General features: G+C 54.4%; 2 protein-coding genes and 1 pseudogene across 5 annotated transcripts in view; 2 read left to right on the top strand and 1 right to left on the bottom strand.

The window, feature by feature from the left end:
* Positions 1-17,820, bottom strand: part of LOC110573273 (signal transducer and activator of transcription 5B) — an 871,639-nt gene that overhangs the window by 299,176 nt on the left and 554,643 nt on the right. The gene's annotated exons all lie outside the window — the stretch shown is intronic.
* Positions 1,759-17,820, top strand: part of ACLY (ATP citrate lyase) — a 43,031-nt gene continuing 26,969 nt past the window's right edge. For 2 of the 4 annotated variants that reach the window (XM_021681812.2, XM_021681811.2), the window contains exons 1-12: positions 1,759-1,856; positions 2,528-2,563; positions 6,051-6,250; positions 7,464-7,586; positions 9,270-9,332; positions 9,785-9,975; positions 10,461-10,540; positions 12,569-12,699; positions 13,514-13,632; positions 14,481-14,617; positions 15,328-15,389; positions 16,853-16,970. In XM_021681812.2, the coding sequence (XP_021537487.1) occupies positions 1,769-1,856; positions 2,528-2,563; positions 6,051-6,250; positions 7,464-7,586; positions 9,270-9,332; positions 9,785-9,975; positions 10,461-10,540; positions 12,569-12,699; positions 13,514-13,632; positions 14,481-14,617; positions 15,328-15,389; positions 16,853-16,970 (1,348 nt within the window). In that variant the 5' untranslated portion in view covers positions 1,759-1,768. Of the gene's footprint in view, positions 1,907-2,527; positions 2,564-5,526; positions 5,605-6,050; positions 6,251-7,463; positions 7,587-9,269; positions 9,333-9,784; positions 9,976-10,460; positions 10,541-12,568; positions 12,700-13,513; positions 13,633-14,480; positions 14,618-15,327; positions 15,390-16,852; positions 16,971-17,820 lie in introns of all 4 variants that reach the window. The other 2 variants (XM_021681809.2, XM_021681808.2) reach the window with 2 other exon arrangements.
* On the top strand, positions 11,544-12,152 carry LOC110573318 (annotated as a pseudogene).

Here is a 17,820-nt window from a genome sequence, read left to right as displayed (position 1 = left end):
TTACTATGTACCAGGCCTTATTCAAAGTGCTGAAGGCACAGCAGTGAAGAAAACAAAGAGCCTCATCTTCATGTACATATGCACGTATAGCTGACTGATAAATTGTTAGAACTGGAATTGCTGGGGCAAAAGCATGTGCATTGAAAATTTTTACTGATATTGCCAAATTGATGAACATTTTGTTACAGTTTATGTTCTAACTGGATGAGGCTTTCTGGATGAGTGTATCTTTCCAACCAGAGGGATAATTGCTATACAAGTGATTCCTCCTGACTACAATCTTCTGCTAGCTTCTGAACATCTGGAGTTGCTGTCTCCCCAAGGCCAGAAAGGGAGTACTTTTTTTTTTTTTTTGAGTACCTCTTCATAGGAGAGGTTTTCTTTATCTACTGAGAGATGACCCTTTGAGATTTGTGCTTTTGGGGGAGATTCTTGATAGGGTTGGAGCTCAATCCATATAGGAGTAGAAGACTCTCAAGGACCAACAGCAGAGAGGAGGTGAAGAGTTGTTCTTTCAAAAGGATGATTGGGAGGAAAGGGACCAGAAAGTGACATCATCAGGGATCATTTTGTTCAGGCATGGGCAGCAAGTTTAGCTGACCCACTCCTGATTACAACTGGATTGGGGGAAGGAGGGCTTCCTGAAGTTTTTGTCCAAAAGAATGTCGCAACATTGTTGCAGTGTCTCGCGCTTGGCAGGGGCACAGTCATGGTGATTCTCTGCATACTGGGCTGACCCTTTCACCTGATCTGGTCAGTGCTCCATTGGTTCTCCTTCCTGGAGCTAGGTAGCTGTTAGCATCAAAGAGCTGCTCAGGAGACTGACAGGACTGAGGTGAAAACTCCAGAATGTCGCAGCAGTAAATGTATGTCTTGGTTTCCAGGATTGCCTGATTTCAAATATTCTGCCCCACTGGTTCACGGGCACCTGTCAGACCGGATGTTCCAGTTTTTGGTTTGGAAATAGCCTGTCTCACAGGTAGTTGAGAAAGGGAAGGCAACAGTTCATTCATTCCAGTGGGGAAGCTTGGGATGGGGAGGGGGGGCGGTAAGGGGAAGCAGGAGACCTGCAGAGATGGCCCCGGCCCTGTGCTAGAATCTCCCGTTGAATTCTCAGCTCCGCCAGGTGAGGTGAGTGGGACGCAAATTGGTGTGACCGGCACCCACCTAGCCCCACCCACTCACTCCATTCCCGCCCTATCCCACCTTGGGAGGTCTGATTTGATTTCTCAATCTTGCCCTACCGGCTCAATGGAGAGGGCCCACGTGCAGATGCAAAAGCAGTCGGCCACCGTTACGTGAAAAGCCGTTCCAAGCAACTGGGTTCAGTGTGGCCGATTTTAGGTAGCTGGGATACGGACGTTATTTTCTCCCAAGGGGAGAGAAGACGGAGACTCCAGGTCCCCAAAACCGTGCTACAGCCTGTTCCGCCAGCCCCACCCGGCCAATGCCAACTTCCGAGCGGTCGTCGGCCCAGCCCCTATGTGATCAGGCTACGGCTGCCCGCCCCGTACGTTCTCCTCCCAGCGTAGCCCCGCCCATCTCCCCACACCGAGGCCCCGCCCCCGAACCCGCCCGAGGCCTGCGGGTTCTGGAGAGGCGGTGCCTGCCAGCCATCTGGACGGACGCTCCAGGTGGACTACAAGTCCCAGCAGCCCTTGAGTCCCGCCCCCTGGGGAGCTATACCGGGCAGCGAATTGGGAAAGCCCTGGCGCTCAGGCTAGGAAACGCGTGTGACCAATCGCGGGGCCGCTCGCGCCGTGTGCCGATGGGGGCGGTGAGAAGCCCGCAGGGTCCAGGACAAAAGCCGGATTCCGGGCGGCTGCTTGAGGCTGGAGCGCTCCGGACTTTGGGTGGTGAGGCGGGGCCTGCGGAGGGAGCGCTGCGCACGGACTTTCGCAGAGAGGTCAGTAGCGGGCCTCTGTTTTCGCGGGAGGGGCACTACCTGCCCCAGGAGCTTCCTGCCTCCCTCCCCCAACCCGGAACCGCCTTCCCCGACGCCTGCTTGGTGCCCACGTGCCCTCCCTGCACCTGCTTAGAAGTTTTGGGGGTCTTCGCCTTAGGTTAGCCTTCGCTCGGAACCCGGCCGGTGGCCGCGTGTCGACCACCCCACCCCCACTCTCCCGCATTCCAGTTTTTGGGAGTTTGCATGGGGTGTGCCATCGTCCTGGCTTCTTTTCCCTTCGCAAAACTGCATTTGTACCATCCAAGCGCCCCTCACCCCGACCGGGGCCAGTCCTCGAACCTCTTCGGGCTTTAGCGGGCTCCCTCTTGTCCCCATCCGGGTCTCCCCACCGGATGCGGGGGACGGGAAGTAGGAAGAGTGGTGGCCACTTGCCCCACTCCTACCCGGGCTCAGGCCCTTCCTCTATTTTTTGTGGCGAGTCGACTGAGTCCTGCGCCGAGAAAGTGGAGGGAGCGAGGGGGGCGCGCAGCCTTGGTGGGCCACGCGGGGCTGGGCTACTCCATGGTGCCCGAGGCCTGGCCTCGGCGCGAGGACCTGCTTGTGGGGCAGCGGCGCAGGAAGGACCCTCCTCACTCTGGAGGTGCCGTCGGGCCCAGCGTCTAAGCGACAGATGGCCGGGTGTCAGTCTCCCCACCTCTGGCGCTGACGCGGAGCCTGGCCAAGGCTGGATCCTGAAGGAGCCGGAGGATGCTGCCGCCGCCCTCCTGTAGGGCCTGGCAGAGAGCCAGACCCAGCGCCGGCTGCCCTCCAACCTTGGCAGATACTGTGCAATACCGAGGACTTCTGCCATTGGGGCGGGGGGAGTCCCCTGGGGTCTGCCTGGCAAGAGGATTTGGGAGGGCGGGGAGGAGCAGTGCATGGCACAGTTTGGCCAGCCAGCCCACTCCTTCCAGCCTTTAACTTTGCTCTTTCAGCCAGTGCAGGTCCTTGGAGATCCGAAATATTGGGTGAGGAAGAGCTGGTAGACCCCAGCTGCCCAGGGCGGGTAATTTTCATCTCTGAGAGAACTTCAACAGCTTGGGCCAGAGTGACAGGAAGAGCCCTTGGACATGGGGCAGCTGGTGCCTCCACCCCCATTCTGACACTATGCTTGCTGCAGTAGGGGACCCACACAGAATTCTGCTTCTCCCCTTTACTCTGGGAATTGCTTGTCCTCTCAAAAACAAAAACCACACCAGTCTTATGGAAACTAACCTAAAAATGGGTGCTCTTTGTCTTTCTCAGAGAGAGACTCTAAGAAGCATCCCTAGTGGTTCCTCTGCACTGGCTGCGTCCCAGGGGTACATTTCTGGGGAACAGGCTCCTTCATTCAGCCTTGCTGTGGATGAACTCAATCCTGGGTCACTTACCTGTCTGCAGAAAAGACCCCATTCAGTTCATAAAGTCCTTCCTTTGGGGAGATAGAGTGAGAGAGAGAGAGAGAGTGTGTGGTCTAGTTCCTTGGCATGATTACCCCCAAATGATTTATACTTTTACTTGTTATTAGGTGACAGCTCCTGGGGCCCCAAAGCAGACCCCTGGGATCTTAGCTCTGTCCTAAAACCACCTATCATCAGTTCAACAGCACATTCAGTTCCTGGGGAGGCAGCCAAAGACTTCGGTGGGGTGGATCCCCAAACCCAGATTGGTATATACTTTTTTTTTTTGACACTTTAGGTCTTAGTGTCACTAGAGTGGGTGGTCTGTGGTCATAATCATAAGCACCTTGAAATGATATGCACAGTCAGGTAGGGGCACATTTTTCTGGGCTTCAGGTGCTCAGGAGTCTGAGACCTCAAATAGGTTAAGAGCTGCTGCCTTAGACTTCTGTGACCCCTCTGAATGATTACATTTTCAAGTTTTCTCCACTCCGGCTACTCCCTGAATTTGTGAGCCTTATGCTGCATTGGTGAATATGCGGAGGCCAGATTCTTTCCCCACTGTTATTCTATCATATAAATCCTGTCTTGGCCTTGAAAGGGCCTGCCCCATCTAAGCCAAAGTGCTCTGGTGGCATATCTGTTGTTTTGGTAAGCTGGCAAATCTGTTCTATCCTGTATCATCCCCATGTTGTATCTCCCCGCCCCTCCCCCCAGAAATGAGCTCTTGCATTTGAGATTTAATCTGGGGCTCAAGAAAGTTATGATTTTTCAGCACAGAACATCCCTTTTCTCAGCCTTATCCTTTGTCTGCTTTGGGAGGTGCCGGGTCTGGGGGGTCATTGCTCTGGTAGTGTCTATCGGACTGCTGTCTGCTGGGGAGGCTTAGCTGAGGGGCTCCTTCCTCCTGGAGTTTGTGATTCCAGGTGCTTGATGTGTCTGAACTGCTGAGGGTGGTCAGCAGCTGCTGCCTCCTTACCCTGCTCGATCTACCCTGGGTTGCACTCTGTTTGGGAGGGGGGTGGGGGCTGGTGTACCCATCTGATTTCAGGACCAGTTTTTCTGGTCTGAAGTCAAGAAGGTTGGGAAATGGAGCTGGAGTGGGTGGGGGGTGGAGGACTGTGGGACACTGGGGCTGGTTGAGGCATCGCCTTCAGAAACTCATGTTGAGTTGGAGCCGGAAGTCATCCCAGGGAAGGCCAGAAGAGGGAACATTTCTTTTGAGCCCCTTCCCAGCTACCCCACTTTGGGCCAGACACCAGACTGAAAGCACCCATTGTGCTGAGCTGGAGACTAGCTGGGAGGCTGAGGGGGCCAGCCAAGCCAGGGTTAGAACCTGAAGCCCCGGCCTGGCCAGTTGGGAGAGAGGTGGAGTGTGGAGGTGGAGGTGGAACTTTGGCCTTCCTCGAGCTGGGGATGGAGACCAACCTTCCTGGGTGTATAACCGAGCCAAGCCTCTAACTCTGCCCTCCTTTATTTGAATTTGACTTTTCTTCCCCAGCAAATGCAGCAACTTCAGTTCTGGATCTTTGTGGGAGAGATTGGAGTGACTTTTCCTGATCTAGCCAAACTCTTAGCATGAACGACGGTTTCCTTTCCCTCCCCTTGCCCCTGTTCCTCTCCCCAACTTGCTCCTCTCACTGCCCATGAAAGAATGGGTGTGGCAGGGCATAGCAGTTGGGGGGAGAGGGAGATAAAGAAATTGTCATCACAGACCCTTCTGTGAGGTGAAGGGGGACACGGCCTGGTCCTTGGAGAAAAACTCTCAGGCTGAGGGTGTGGGGTTTTCTGTGGACCAGGAATAAAGGATTTGGGTTCAAGTCCTGGGTCCCCTGCTTATTAGTTTGACTTTTGGGGCAAGTTACCTTAATTTCTCTGAGCTTTTATTCCTCATCTAAGAAATAGATGTATTTCAGTGTACCTCACAGGGTTCATAGAAGATGAGCATCTCCATACATGTGACAGAGGATGACTTTTGTCCCCTCTCCCAGCTCTGGCTCAGTTAGAAGTGACCAGTACAGGGCGGTCCCCAGAGACACCTCAGTTTTGCTCTAAATTAGCGGCTGGGTGACTCAGTGGGGTGGATGGGATGCACTGGAGGTTACCGTTCTCCTGCCCTGTGTCTGCTCTGAACTCAGGGGTGGGAGTCTAGTGTCCTGGGAGAAATGAACTCTGAGATGATGCTTCCTCTTGGCTCCTCAGGGACGTGATCCTGCCTGAGGAAGTAACTCACCCGCCTGGTCCTCAGCCTGGTGGTGAGAGTCTAAGTGTGTGAAGTGGGTGAGTCTGGGTGTGGGGGAGACAAAACCTGTAGGGGGAGTAAAGGTAGCCTTGCACAATTCTGACTGGGTGCCCCATAGGTCACAGAACCAAAGGGTGTGTTTCAGTGTCTGTGTGGGACCTCGGGTGGGACCAGTGCTCGGGTTTGGGTCACACCACTGGTATTTCTGTCTCCCCATCCAGCTGGCTTTTGCTCCAAGACAAATATGAGCTGGTTTGCTGAGAAGAAGTAGGGACAGGGTTGAGGCCAAGAGTCCCGGGGAAAATGCCACCTTTCTTTTTTTCCACCATCTTCTCTCTCCCATCATTTCCTGATCCTTGAGCTCTCCCTTCCATCCCTCCTGCTGGGCCAGTCCTCTTTCCCTCTCTTGAGGAGCACTGAGATCTGGTTTTATTGTCTGGGGGCAGCTGGACATGGGTCTCTTTCCCCTGCCCCTTCCCACCAGCTCCTGTTCCCCCAACAGGTAGAGCAGGTCCCTCTGCAGCCATGTCGGCCAAGGCAATTTCGGAGCAGACAGGCAAAGAACTCCTCTACAAGTACATCTGTACCACCTCGGCCATCCAGAACAGGTTCAAGTATGCTCGGGTCACCCCTGACACAGACTGGGCCCGCCTGCTGCAGGACCACCCTTGGCTGCTCAGCCAGGTGAGCCCGCCCTCCCCGGGCCCTGCTTCCAGGCCCAGGGTCAGAGGAGAAAGGATTGGTTTGGTGGAGACGTCACAACGGGTCACGTAATGGCAGACTGCCCATATCCCTGGGCAGCATGCAGCGGGCTGAGCGGGGTTTCATGTTCTGCTGTGGGCCCCACATGTCGAGGTGCCCTGGCAGGGGACAGCACATGGGCTTGGAACTAGACAAACTAGAGTCCAGATCGAAGCTCTCTGTTGATTAACCATGTGGCCTGGACCTAAACCTCGAGGTTTAGGTTTAGTTAAAGGTTAACTAAGGTTTAACTCTTTAACTTAAAGGTTAAACTCTTAACCTTTCTTGAGTTGTCAGGTTCCGCATCTGTCAGATGGGCAGAACGCTCACCTTGCAAGCTCTAAGGATTAGCAGTAATGTCTGGAAAGCATTTAGTGTGCCACCTGGCACCGAGCAGGCACCTGGTCGATGCTCAGTAAAAGTAGGTGTGTGCCCCAATCCCCCAGGTGGAGCATAGCAGGATTGTGTCAGGTCCTCAAGGAAGAGTGCCGTGGACTTTGTGCAGAGTGGCCGATAGCCTTGGGCAGCTAGCCTGGAGTCGAGGCTCCTCTGTCCGGTTCCCTGCAGGGCCCCTGTTGGGAAGGGCAGGCTGCCCAGGCAGGGCCTGGAGAGCAGGACCAGGACCCATGGCGGCTTCCGGGGGTGCATGTTACCTCCCCCTGCCTCAGGGGGTGGTGCCTTTCCTGATGGGCAGTGTGAACAGTGCCTCGGGGCTGCTTGCTGGGCTTACAGGCAGGATCAAGCACCAAGATGGGACTGACCAGATCTCTAAGGTCCTTTGTCACCCCAGGGCTCTGTCTCTCTGCTCCTCGTTTTGGAACACAGGTGCTGGTCCATATTCTGAGGAGTTCATGGTTCAGTGAAGCTAAGATAGCACATAGGGAGGGTAGGGAATCATTCATTCAGCGGGTATTTGGCGAGCACCTACTCTGTGCCAGGCCCCATCCTGGGCACAGATGGCTCTGGATTCCTGGTTGTCAAAAGAAAGGTGTAAACTGGGATAGGTGAGGAGAGCTTCCAGGAGTTGACCCTGAAGAATGGCTGGGTGGATTGGAAGCCATGCAGGCTGTCCTGTGCTTTGGGTTCCAGAACTATATATAGCCTTTGACTCTCTTCTTTCTTTCCTTGTTCTAAGTACAAACCCCTCTTGTTCCAGAGCTTGGTGGTCAAGCCAGACCAGCTGATCAAACGGCGTGGAAAGCTAGGCCTCGTGGGAGTCAACCTCACTCTGGAAGGTGTTAAGTCCTGGCTGAAACCACGGCTGGGACAGGAGGCCACCGTGAGTATACAGGGACAGGTTGGGGTGGAGGCGCTGTGGTAATGGAAGCAGATGCGGTCAGCTCCAGATCAGCGACCCTGTGGGTCACCCCGCACCCAGACACACTGCAGCCTGGGGAAGGCGAGGGTCTTGCAGAGCTGACTTGAGTAACAGGGCCAGGCCTGGTGCTCATTCCCAGCTCTGCCATCAGGGAATGGCAAGATGGGCTGCAGAACTCACCCCCGTGCAGTTCATGGCCAGGTGGAAATGGCCTGTTTCTTAAAGGCAAACATGGAGATGGGTCTCTGTGGCCCGTTCAGGGAATTCCGTTCTTTTCAGTTTCCAGCTTGTGACGTGTATGTCTAAGAGGGTGGGTAAGACGAAGTTCAAGAAAGAAGACACAGACTCGTTTAGGCAGAGACATTATTGGGCCAAGAGCCTTGGATGAGACTGTTAATACTGAAGAGTAAATTAGGTTCTTGGCTTCTCCCAGCTTTGTAATTAATGTCAGCTCTGGAGATGAGAGCTAAAGTGAGATATGGTTTGGGAAGGCTAGGAGAGGCCCAGAGATAAGATTGCAGTTCTCCTTCTCGGTCCTAGAAGGGGCTGGGGAACAGGAGAGGGGGAGGGGGCTGAGGTGTCCCTGAAGCCCCTGAGACCGGGGAGGTGTGCTGTCCCGTCTTGGGGGACTATGACCAGGGGTGAGCTGTTCTCTTCCTTGGCAGTCCCGGAAGTAGGATGCGGATGGTGATGGAGCCGTCTGCCTCTTCTACTGGGCTTTCTCAAATCAGCTCTTAGTGGTAATTCCCCAGTTTCTGGCTCTTGGAGTAAAGAGGGCTTCTAAAAGTCGCACGTGGACCTGGGGGCGGAGGGATCTTGACTGGCCTTTGTGCTTGCAGGCCTTTGGGGAGAGGACAGCAGGGTTGGGGGCTGAATGGTACGCCCAGGGAGGTCCTCATGCGCCCTTCTCCTCGGCTAGCTATTGGGAGGGAGGCGTCAGCCCCAGCAGGAGCGGCTCATTACCTCTGATGGATCACTGTCTGGTCCCTGACTCAGCAGTGACGCATGCAGGCAGGCGGGGGCTTCGGGACACTGGGATGAGGGCTGTCTCGCCTCAGCGGCCACCAGGAACACACTCAAACTGATTAGCTCTGCAGGCCTGTTGTCCTCAGCCAGGAAAGTGTGCGTGAAGTTTTCCCCGTCAGGCTCTCACTCCCTCCCCCGCCGTGCCATCCCTGCTAATTTTCTGGGCCTGGACTTCCGTCCTTGGGCTGGGTCTCTCTGCTTGAGCTCTGGGATGGAGAGCCTTGATTTGTGTGGGCTCTGTAATTTGTGCAACTGATGGCAGGATGGAGAGGACTCCTGATGCCTGTGCTTTGGGGGCCGGGGCAGCGCTGTCAGTCCAGCTCGTTTGTCACCCTCCAGAGGAGGCAGAACAAGAACGTGTGAGGTCAGTACACTTCCAAGTGCGGCCAGCACGAGGGCAGTGAACGGAAGAGGGGAATCTCATGGATACTTCTTTAGCTTAGGGGTCTGTGACCACATTGCCCTGGTTTCTGGAAAATCCCTGTCAGATGTTGTGGCAGTAGTACGTGGGCCCCACCTCCGATGGGATGGCCAGTGGAGGGAGCAGAGGGCAATCCTCCTGCTCTGGGGAACAAGGCATGCTGTCCATCTAAACTTTAGCTTCCTTGATCCCCATAGGTGGGCAAGGCCAGAGGCTTCCTCAAGAACTTTCTGATCGAACCCTTCGTCCCCCACAGTCAGGTATGTGTGAGGTGGCTCCAGGCTGGGTCTTCTCCTTCCCTTTGTGTTTGTCGACCCTAAAATGCTAAAGGAAGAAAGCAAGCTGCTGGAGAAAAGTCAAAGGGACCAGAGTCTCTGAAGCTGCACCGAGGGTCTGAGGGGTGCCATGGAGCAGGGAGTCCAGAGATGGAGCAGGGAGGAATCGGGGCTGGTAACAGAGGGGACTTTCTCAGTGCTGGGATGAGAAAGACTTGAAGGCAGGCACCCTCCCCCAGGTCAGGTCACCGTGGCTGAGGCTGGACTGTCCGCTAGCTAGGCAGTGGTCTCTTCTCTCCTCTTGTCCCCGAGGGGAAGATGGTGGACAGGTCTCCCCGAGTGAGTGTTCTCTACTAGGGTTTTAGAAATGAGACCACAGGGGCTGGGTTCGCCAGTTCAGTGCCCCTCAGCCACGTGGTCCTGTCTTCCCCTTCAAGGCGGAGGAGTTCTACATCTGCATCTATGCTACCCGAGAGGGGGACTATGTCCTGTTCCACCATGAAGGTGGGGTGGATGTGGGTGACGTGGACGCCAAAGCCCAGAAACTGCTCGTTGGCGTGGACAAGAAACTGAATCCTGAGGACATCAAGAAACACCTGTTGGTCCATGCTCCTGGAGATAAGAAAGAGTTGAGTGAGAGGGAGGGCCAGCAGGTGGCAGCAGGGAAATGGGGAAGGCTGACAGCTCTGGGCACAGAGCAGGGAAAGCAAGGCCGTTTTCCCTGTGTGGACATCCACCCTGCCCCGCCCCAGCATCTGGGTGGGAGGGTAGGCACAGTCCTTCCCTGTCCCTAGGAGGGGCGCTGGGGGTGGACAGGAGGCTGACTCAGACTGAAATATGCCGTCTGCGTCCCTCACCTCGTTGCCCCTGTCTGTCTGGCATCACTGTCTCCAGCTTCGTGCCTGACAGCTCCTTTCCGCCTCAGTGGCTGGAGTGATGTCCAGGGAGCACGGTTCACAGAGGAAAGCGAGGGGTTGGCGGGGCGAATGTTGGGAAGTGGAGCTGTCCGCGGCAGTGAGAGATTGCTGTGGGGAGGGAGTGTTTGGGGGCTGCTGCTGGGCCCGCTCCCTGGCTCCCTGAGGATTGACCATCCCTCTCTCCCTCTCCCTCTAGGATTCTGGCCAGTTTTATCTCCGGCCTCTTCAATTTCTATGAGGATCTGTACTTCACCTACCTCGAGATCAACCCCCTTGGTAACTGGCTGGGGTGGGGGTGGGGGCCCTGGGCAAGGTGCAGCTATAACAGGGTCCCCATGCCTGTGGTAACCCTGGCCTTGACCTTCGGAACACCAGACCCCGCACTCATAGAGGGCAGTCTGGACAGGTGTATGGTTGCAGAGGAATGTCTGGGCTCATGGAATGCAGTCTGCTGTTTCTGAGCTCTCAGAAGACAATGATTATTCCTCTTTTAAACCAACTCCAGCTTTCTTTGGTTTTAATTTGTTCTGTGATGGGGAAGTCCTGATTTTGACCTGAGTCTCTGTTTAGTGGCTGTTCCTGCCAGTGGGTTAAGCTGTGCTACCAGGGTCCGGGCTGCCTCTGCACTGATCTGACTACTCAGGCCCTTCTTTCCTCTCTGTGCCCTTGGAGCACCCCCCACCCAGGAGTTGGTCAGTCATTGACCCCCAAGGCTGGGAAGATGTTGGTCCAAGCCTCTCAGGCTGTGAGGGAGGAGGGTGGTAGGAGCTGGCTCTAGCCAGGGCTGCTCAGGGCAAAGTCCGATTCCAGGTTCCAGCTGGGGATGCAGCCCCTCTAATGAACCAGATGGCTCTGTGCTAACTTAATTAGCTAAATGACCCTGGGGTAAAGGGAAGATGAATGTCCAGTTAGTTGGCAGTAAATGAGTCCTGGCTGGGGGTGCAGTGCATCCCAAGGCTTCTCACTCCCCTAGACACTTAAGGCTTCCCTTAGCTGACCTCAGGAAACCCACCTGGACACACCTGGGGGGGTCTTCTGACAGCAGTCAGTATCTTAATGCTTTTTGTTTTAAGGGCAAGACTGTGGAAGGGGTGAATGGTTAGATTGATGGCATGGAATGTAGCATTTAAAAAAAAGTTTAGGGGCGCCTGGGTGGCTCAGTCGTTAAGTGTCTGCCTTCGGCTCAGGTCATGATCCCAGGGTCCTGGGATCGAGCCCCATATTGGGCTCCCTGCTCCATGGGAAGCCTGCTTCTCTTTCTCCTGCTCCCCCTGCTTGTGTTCCCTCTCTCACTGTCTCTCTTTCTCTGTCAAAAATAAAATCTTAAAAAAGATTTAAAAAAGTTTAAAAATTGCCATGGTGAGATCATCCAGTAGCGGCGGCCAGCGAGGAGGCAAGGGCATGGTGGCGTGATGCCATGCCTTTCTTTGATGTGCAGAAAAGGCTGGGCCTTAACTTAGATCATTGGATGACAATCCAAAGTGCTGAGCAGCCTCACAAGATTCCAGGTCGATGCCATGCTTTTTGAAAAAGAATGGATAGAATGTGCGCCTGGAATCGGTGGTACGCGTTGCAGAGAAAGCGTGCAAGATAGAATTTGATGATTTCGTAGAACGTCTGAGTGACGTCAGGAGGCAGTGGGGTAAACTAATAAAGGAAGGGAAGTACGCACCTCCACCTCACCACTTGGGCAAGGAGGATCCTAGGCCCTGAGCAGAGCTGCTGCTGATGGCTGGAGGCTGATTTTCATGTTCTCTCTTCTCCACTGGAAAGTTCAGTTACTGAAAACCTCTTTGTGAAAGTGTCTAAAAATAAAGGATTGCTCTATCCTGTTTAAAAAAAAAAAATTACCACGGCACAGGGGCACCTGGGTGGCTCAGTTGGTTAAGTGTCCGATTCCTGATTTCTGCTCAGGTCATGATCTCATAGGTCATGGGATGGGGGGCTCTGCACTCAGCAGGGAGTCTCCTTCTTTCCTTCTCCCTCTCCTTCTGCTCCTCCCCCAACTTGCCTGCGACCCCGCCAATAAATAAATAAGTATTTTTGAAAAGTTGTCGTGGTAACTAAAACAGACTTTCCTGTCACATTACCTATAGGTCAGAGGTTGGGGGCAGTCTTAAATAATTTATTTTTCTTTTAATGGGGTAAAAGCTGTGTGGAAGGGCCATCTGGTTTTTTTGTGGAGAGTCTGGGTGGGACCCCAGGGTGGGTGGTTGGTGTGTGGGGAAGCCTGTGGAGGAGTTTGGAGGTCGGCGGTCGCCTCTGCCTGGGGCCCGCATCTGATTGCCTCTGCTTTTCTCGCAGTTGTGACCAAAGATGGCGTCTATGTCCTTGACTTGGCGGCCAAGATAGATGCCACAGCCGACTACATCTGCAAAGTGAAGTGGGGTGATACAGAGTTCCCTCCTCCCTTCGGGCGTGAGGCTTACCCAGAGGTATGGCTGCTCTGGGGAGGAAATGGCGGGTGAGGGGACCTGGGAGAGGGTGACTGATATCAGAGGAGTATCGCCTCCCTCCCCCCCCGCCCCCCCTCCGCCCCACCATGGGCTGTATATTTGGCAGGAAAGGAAGGTTGAGAACCATTTAATTTTCTTAAAACCCCAAAGGAGGTGGGGGTGGGAGTCAGCCAAGCCTCTGAATCCCGGCCAGAAATCCTTTCAGACTTCTCTCTCAATCAACCTCCTTGGGCTCTTAACTTGATTTGTTGATAATTCCGAGTGGCTCTTGCTAATCGTGCCAGAGGAAGGTAGTTCTCTTGGCCACTTGCTGAGAATTTTAATAGCTCTTTCCCACCCCATCCTCTTGCGAGGTCCTCACAGCAGGATCAGGCCTGTGAGTCATAACCCAGGCCAGGGGAAGAGGCTGGGCTGGGAGAAGGGATGGGGTCTGCAGGTGGAGAGGCTTGTTACGAGCCAGGCAGGCAGACGTTGGGAGTCGGGGGCTGTGGCAGTAGCAGGGTGACCTAGTGAGGCTTAGGACTTGGGTAGAGGGCCAGGACTTGAGGTCGGAGACAAAGGAGTAGGGAAGTTTGTCCCCAGGCAGTGACTTCGGCCGGGGGTGGTTTTGGTACTTGAGGATGTCATCATGTTTTGTCCCAGGCACGTAGGGCTCTGCCCAACTCCTCTCCCTGACCCTATTAAGGCTTGAGGACCTCTTCATGTATCTCCAGGGAAAGGAGCAGGGTCCTGGGAGCTGGGACCCAGTGAAGGGGGTACCTCCAGGACCCACCTGTTGCTCTCTGGTCCCTAGGAAGCTTACATTGCAGACCTGGATGCCAAAAGTGGGGCGAGCCTGAAGCTGACCTTGCTGAACCCCAAGGGGAGGATCTGGACCATGGTGGCTGGAGGTGGTGCCTCGGTCGTGTACAGGTGACGGAGGGGCTGCTGACGGGAGGGCAACCAGGTCTGCCTGGAGCCCACGCGTGCGTGATCTGGATCAAATTGCTTCACCTCGGAGTGGGGATGAGGATCTTCATTTCCTCCCCTTGGTGCAGAGCAGAGACTCTGGTGAACGCCTGTCCTCTACACTGTTTTCTGCAACTTTCTTGTTTACTTCCAAATGAGGTTGCTTTTATTAGTTTTAATCTTTATAGTTAATGTTACATGCTTCATGCAGAGGTACAGTAAATACAGAGAAGAACCTAAAAGTAAACATTGCCTGGCTGTTTCCCCACCCCTCCTTCCCTCCTTCCAGCTGTTTTAATGCCTGTGTAAGTCTTCATACCTCCACATTTCATAGGAATGTTGAGCCCATATTCTATACCCTTTGCGATAATTGGTGGTTTTTCTCTTAAAGCATGGTAGGCATCTGCTCATTTCCAGGCAGTGATCTGCCGCGTTCCCTTCTGTGCCTGGCTCGGCCCTCCTCTGGCTGCAACCGTTTCACTTCTCTGTTGGGCAGCCTGGCAGGGAATCCTAGAATGCGTGGTTTTTCTTTGTGTGTGGAAGTGCCCCTTGTTCCCTTTACTTACCAGTGTCAACCCAGAGCCCCACGATGGCCTGGGGCTAGCAGAGCTCACTGCCAGGGAGAGCCTGATGCAGTGCACTTAACCTTCTGGTGTGACTTTTGTGGACCCTGGAGGGTCTGAGGCCCAAGGGGTCGGTGCCGTAGGCTGACCACAGGGCTCTGGGGCATCTGCGTGTCCTCCTCGGCACCAAGCTGCCACCCTCTGCCGCTCGAGTCAAAGCCAGCATTGACTTCTCTGTCTCCCTGGCAGTGATACCATCTGTGACCTAGGGGGTGTCAACGAGCTGGCAAACTACGGGGAATATTCGGGCGCCCCCAGTGAGCAGCAGACCTATGACTACGCCAAGACGATCCTCTCCCTCATGACCCGGGAGAAGCACCCAGATGGTGAGACACACATGCTCCTTCCCCAGGACGGCCCCTTGTGCTGCAGTGGGAACAGCTTTGGGCGAGGAGGCACTGAGGTGGTGGTCCTGGTGCTTGGCAGCCTGGGGTTAGTCATTCAGCTTCTGGACTTCTGTTTCTCCAAGTATACAGTGGGCAGTGTGGCTGTCGGATGGGGGAGCTCCAGGGAGGCAAGGAAGTGATGTGTACCTAGAGCCCTATGAGCAGGTGCGGGGGAGGAGGCAGCAGCATGCTCTTACTGACTGCTGTAAGCTCAGATCTTAGTGGCCCACTTTTTTTTTAGTTTGTCTTTTTTAGTGGCCCACTTCTACATTTCCTAATCTGGGCTGTGGGATTCCCGGCTTCCCTTTACCACCTGTCCAGTGTTTGTGGATTACGCATAGCAGGTCACCTTCCCTTAAGCCAGAAGAGATTCCCACCGGGGGTATCCGGAAACTAACCTGGGTTTCTGAGTGCCAACCAGGAACGATATAGAGGTTCGGTGAGTTTGGATTAACCACTGACTTGAGGGCACAGGTGATGGAAAGCTGAGTCGGTTAAGACTGAATGGATGTCAGGGGAGGCCAGCCTGCTGCCCACCCCAGCCACCCTCTGCACTGATACTTCCTAATGCTTGGGAGAACTCCCTCAGTTAGATTTCTGGTAAGATGTTCAAGTCTCCCTTTCTAATAACCCTTCTACTCCAAACACAGGCAAGATCCTCATCATTGGAGGCAGCATCGCAAACTTCACCAACGTGGCTGCCACGTTCAAGGTAATCAGCCACAGGGGACCGTGCAGTTTCTGGGGAATGTGGGTTTGGGGGAAGCCAGGAAGGGAGGTTTCCGTAAGCAGGGTTTGAGGCAGAAGCAATTTCCCATGACTTACCCAGGTCAGTAGGGGCTCTTGTCCCAGGGTCCCTTGTTGGGGATGCAGAAGACACTGGAATAGATGTGGGTCTTTTCCAAAAGGTCAGAATGAGGAAAATGGTCCAGTGATCTGGGGCTGTTGTTCATCCAGCCAGGGCCTGTCAGCCTGGGTCCCTGTGCACAGGTCAGGGGCGTCAGGGCACACAATTCAGAGTGTGACTGCTGGTCAGGAAGGACGACAGCACTAACATGGATTGAGAGTCGTCCCCTTCTCAGCAACCACCTCAGGAGGCCATGTCTTGTTCCGTACTATCCGATGCTCAGTGAGGCTCCTCAGAAGAATGTGTCCCACCTGGTAGTTGCGTTTAAGTTTTGAGAATAATGAATAAATAAATGCCAGTCTTTTTTTTTTTTTTAATTTTTTTTTTAAGATTTTATTTATTTGAGAGAGAGAGAATGAGAGACAGAGAGCATGAGAGAAAGGAGGGTCAGAGGGAGAAGCAGACTCCTTGCTGAGCAGGGAGCCCGATGTGGGACTCGATCCCGGGACTCCAGGATCATGACCTGAGCCGAAGGCAGTCGCTTAACCAACTGAGCCACCCAGGCGCCCCAATAAATGCCAGTCTTGCAAGTGACCTCTGAAAAAGTGGGGGACCAGGCCTTGTCAGTCATGCCTAAAACAGGGTCTCCTTAATTGGCCCTGATTCAACAAATGGACCTGAAGCAGGTGAATCTTGACGGCTTTGTGCTCACTTCTGAGCAACCCTGTAGTAAGCCGCAGAGTTGGTAGGCTGCTCAGGTCTGGAGCAGGACCTGGGTGTAGAGCTTCAGGTGGAATGCCTTGGGTGACAGACATCACACTCTGGACTCCATAAACTAGCCTCCTGTCTGGAGAGACAGAACTCGTACGCACCTGTACCTTCTTCCAAATTGTTTCCAGAGTTGATACTCATTGCAAGGGCTGATCCCCAAAATTGCTGGAAGAGGTTTTAGTAGGACTTGGATGTTTAAGTGGATCATGTCCTGATAGCTCTGAGAACTCTTGCATTGGACCCTGGCCTCGATTTCCCCCCAGACTGCAATAGGAGGTAACAAGGATGACGGGAGCCAGGATCCCGTGCATTGAGGGGTGTGACTCCCAGGCTCCTCAGCAGCAGCACGAGTGCCCATCAGTCCTAGGCCTTTCCGTTGCTTGTGGGTAGTCTTGTCCACACGTGTGAAATTCTTGACTGCTGGGCCCGCCATGCTTCTTCATGAGAAGTAGCCCTCCTTACCTACACCGTGGTATGTTTATCATGATTATAAATAATAATTGACTTAGGACTGCCTGTTTTTTAGTTACATGTCTGTCGGCCCTTCATGCTTTCAGGGCATCGTGAGAGCAATTCGAGATTACCAGGGCCCCCTGAAGGAGCATGAGGTCACCATCTTTGTCCGAAGAGGTGGCCCCAACTATCAGGAGGGCTTGCGAGTGATGGGAGAAGTCGGTAAGATTGGCGGGGGGGACCTTTTCTCTGCCTCCTTGGGCTTCCTGGAAGCGGGTCGGTCCTCAGACACTTGCTCACGCACCCCACTTCCTGGATATGCAGCTTGCTTCAGCTTCCAGTGTCTGTGCTCCTATGATGCGGAGCCCCCGACCTAAACTTCAGAATGGTTCATAAAGCATTGCCATTCAGCTGTTTGTTTAACAGATATTTGTGGAACACCTGCCCTGTGCCAGGCTCCGGGCAGAGCACGGGGGTTACAGCCGTACACGTGACAGACAGCAAGCCCTTGTGCTGCTGAGAACATTGACTGTCATGTCAGGTGGCACGAGGTGCCGCGAAAACAAACAAAGCTGAAGAAAGGGATAGCATATGTGGGAGGGGACAGGCCTGGCTTTGATAGGGTGATCGGGGAATGATTCACCGAAAAGGTGACATTTGAGCAGTGAGCTGGAGGAGAGGAGGGAGCAGCTCGGCGGTGACCATGGTGGGAAGGGCAAGTTCCAAGGCCCCGAGTAGGAGCGTGCTGCTGTGTGGGACCGGCGGGCAGGGCCAAGGGAGCAAAGGCGGGGTGTTGGCAACAAGGCAGGGAGGCAGCGGGAGCCATGTGGGAGTGGTCCAGGTGCCGGGAGCACTTGGCCATGCCCCTGGGCTGGCAGCCTGTGGAAGACTTTGAGGGAGGAGCACACCTTGACTTCGGGTTGGAAGGGTTGTTTGGCTGCCAGGTGGACAGCAGGTTCAGAGGCGGGAGGGTGGAGATCTCTCAGACTGTGGGGGAGAGGAGAGAAAGGGCGGGTAACTGGTAGGACAGGAGAGCAGTGTCCCTCGCTGAGATGAGGGGCAAGAGGGTGGT

This window comes from Neomonachus schauinslandi, chromosome 15 (assembly GCF_002201575.2).
Source record: "Neomonachus schauinslandi chromosome 15, ASM220157v2, whole genome shotgun sequence".
Classification (NCBI taxonomy): domain Eukaryota; kingdom Metazoa; phylum Chordata; class Mammalia; order Carnivora; family Phocidae; genus Neomonachus; species Neomonachus schauinslandi.
Note: the sequence above shows the minus strand (reverse complement) of the source record. Positions and strands in the feature narration are given on the sequence as shown.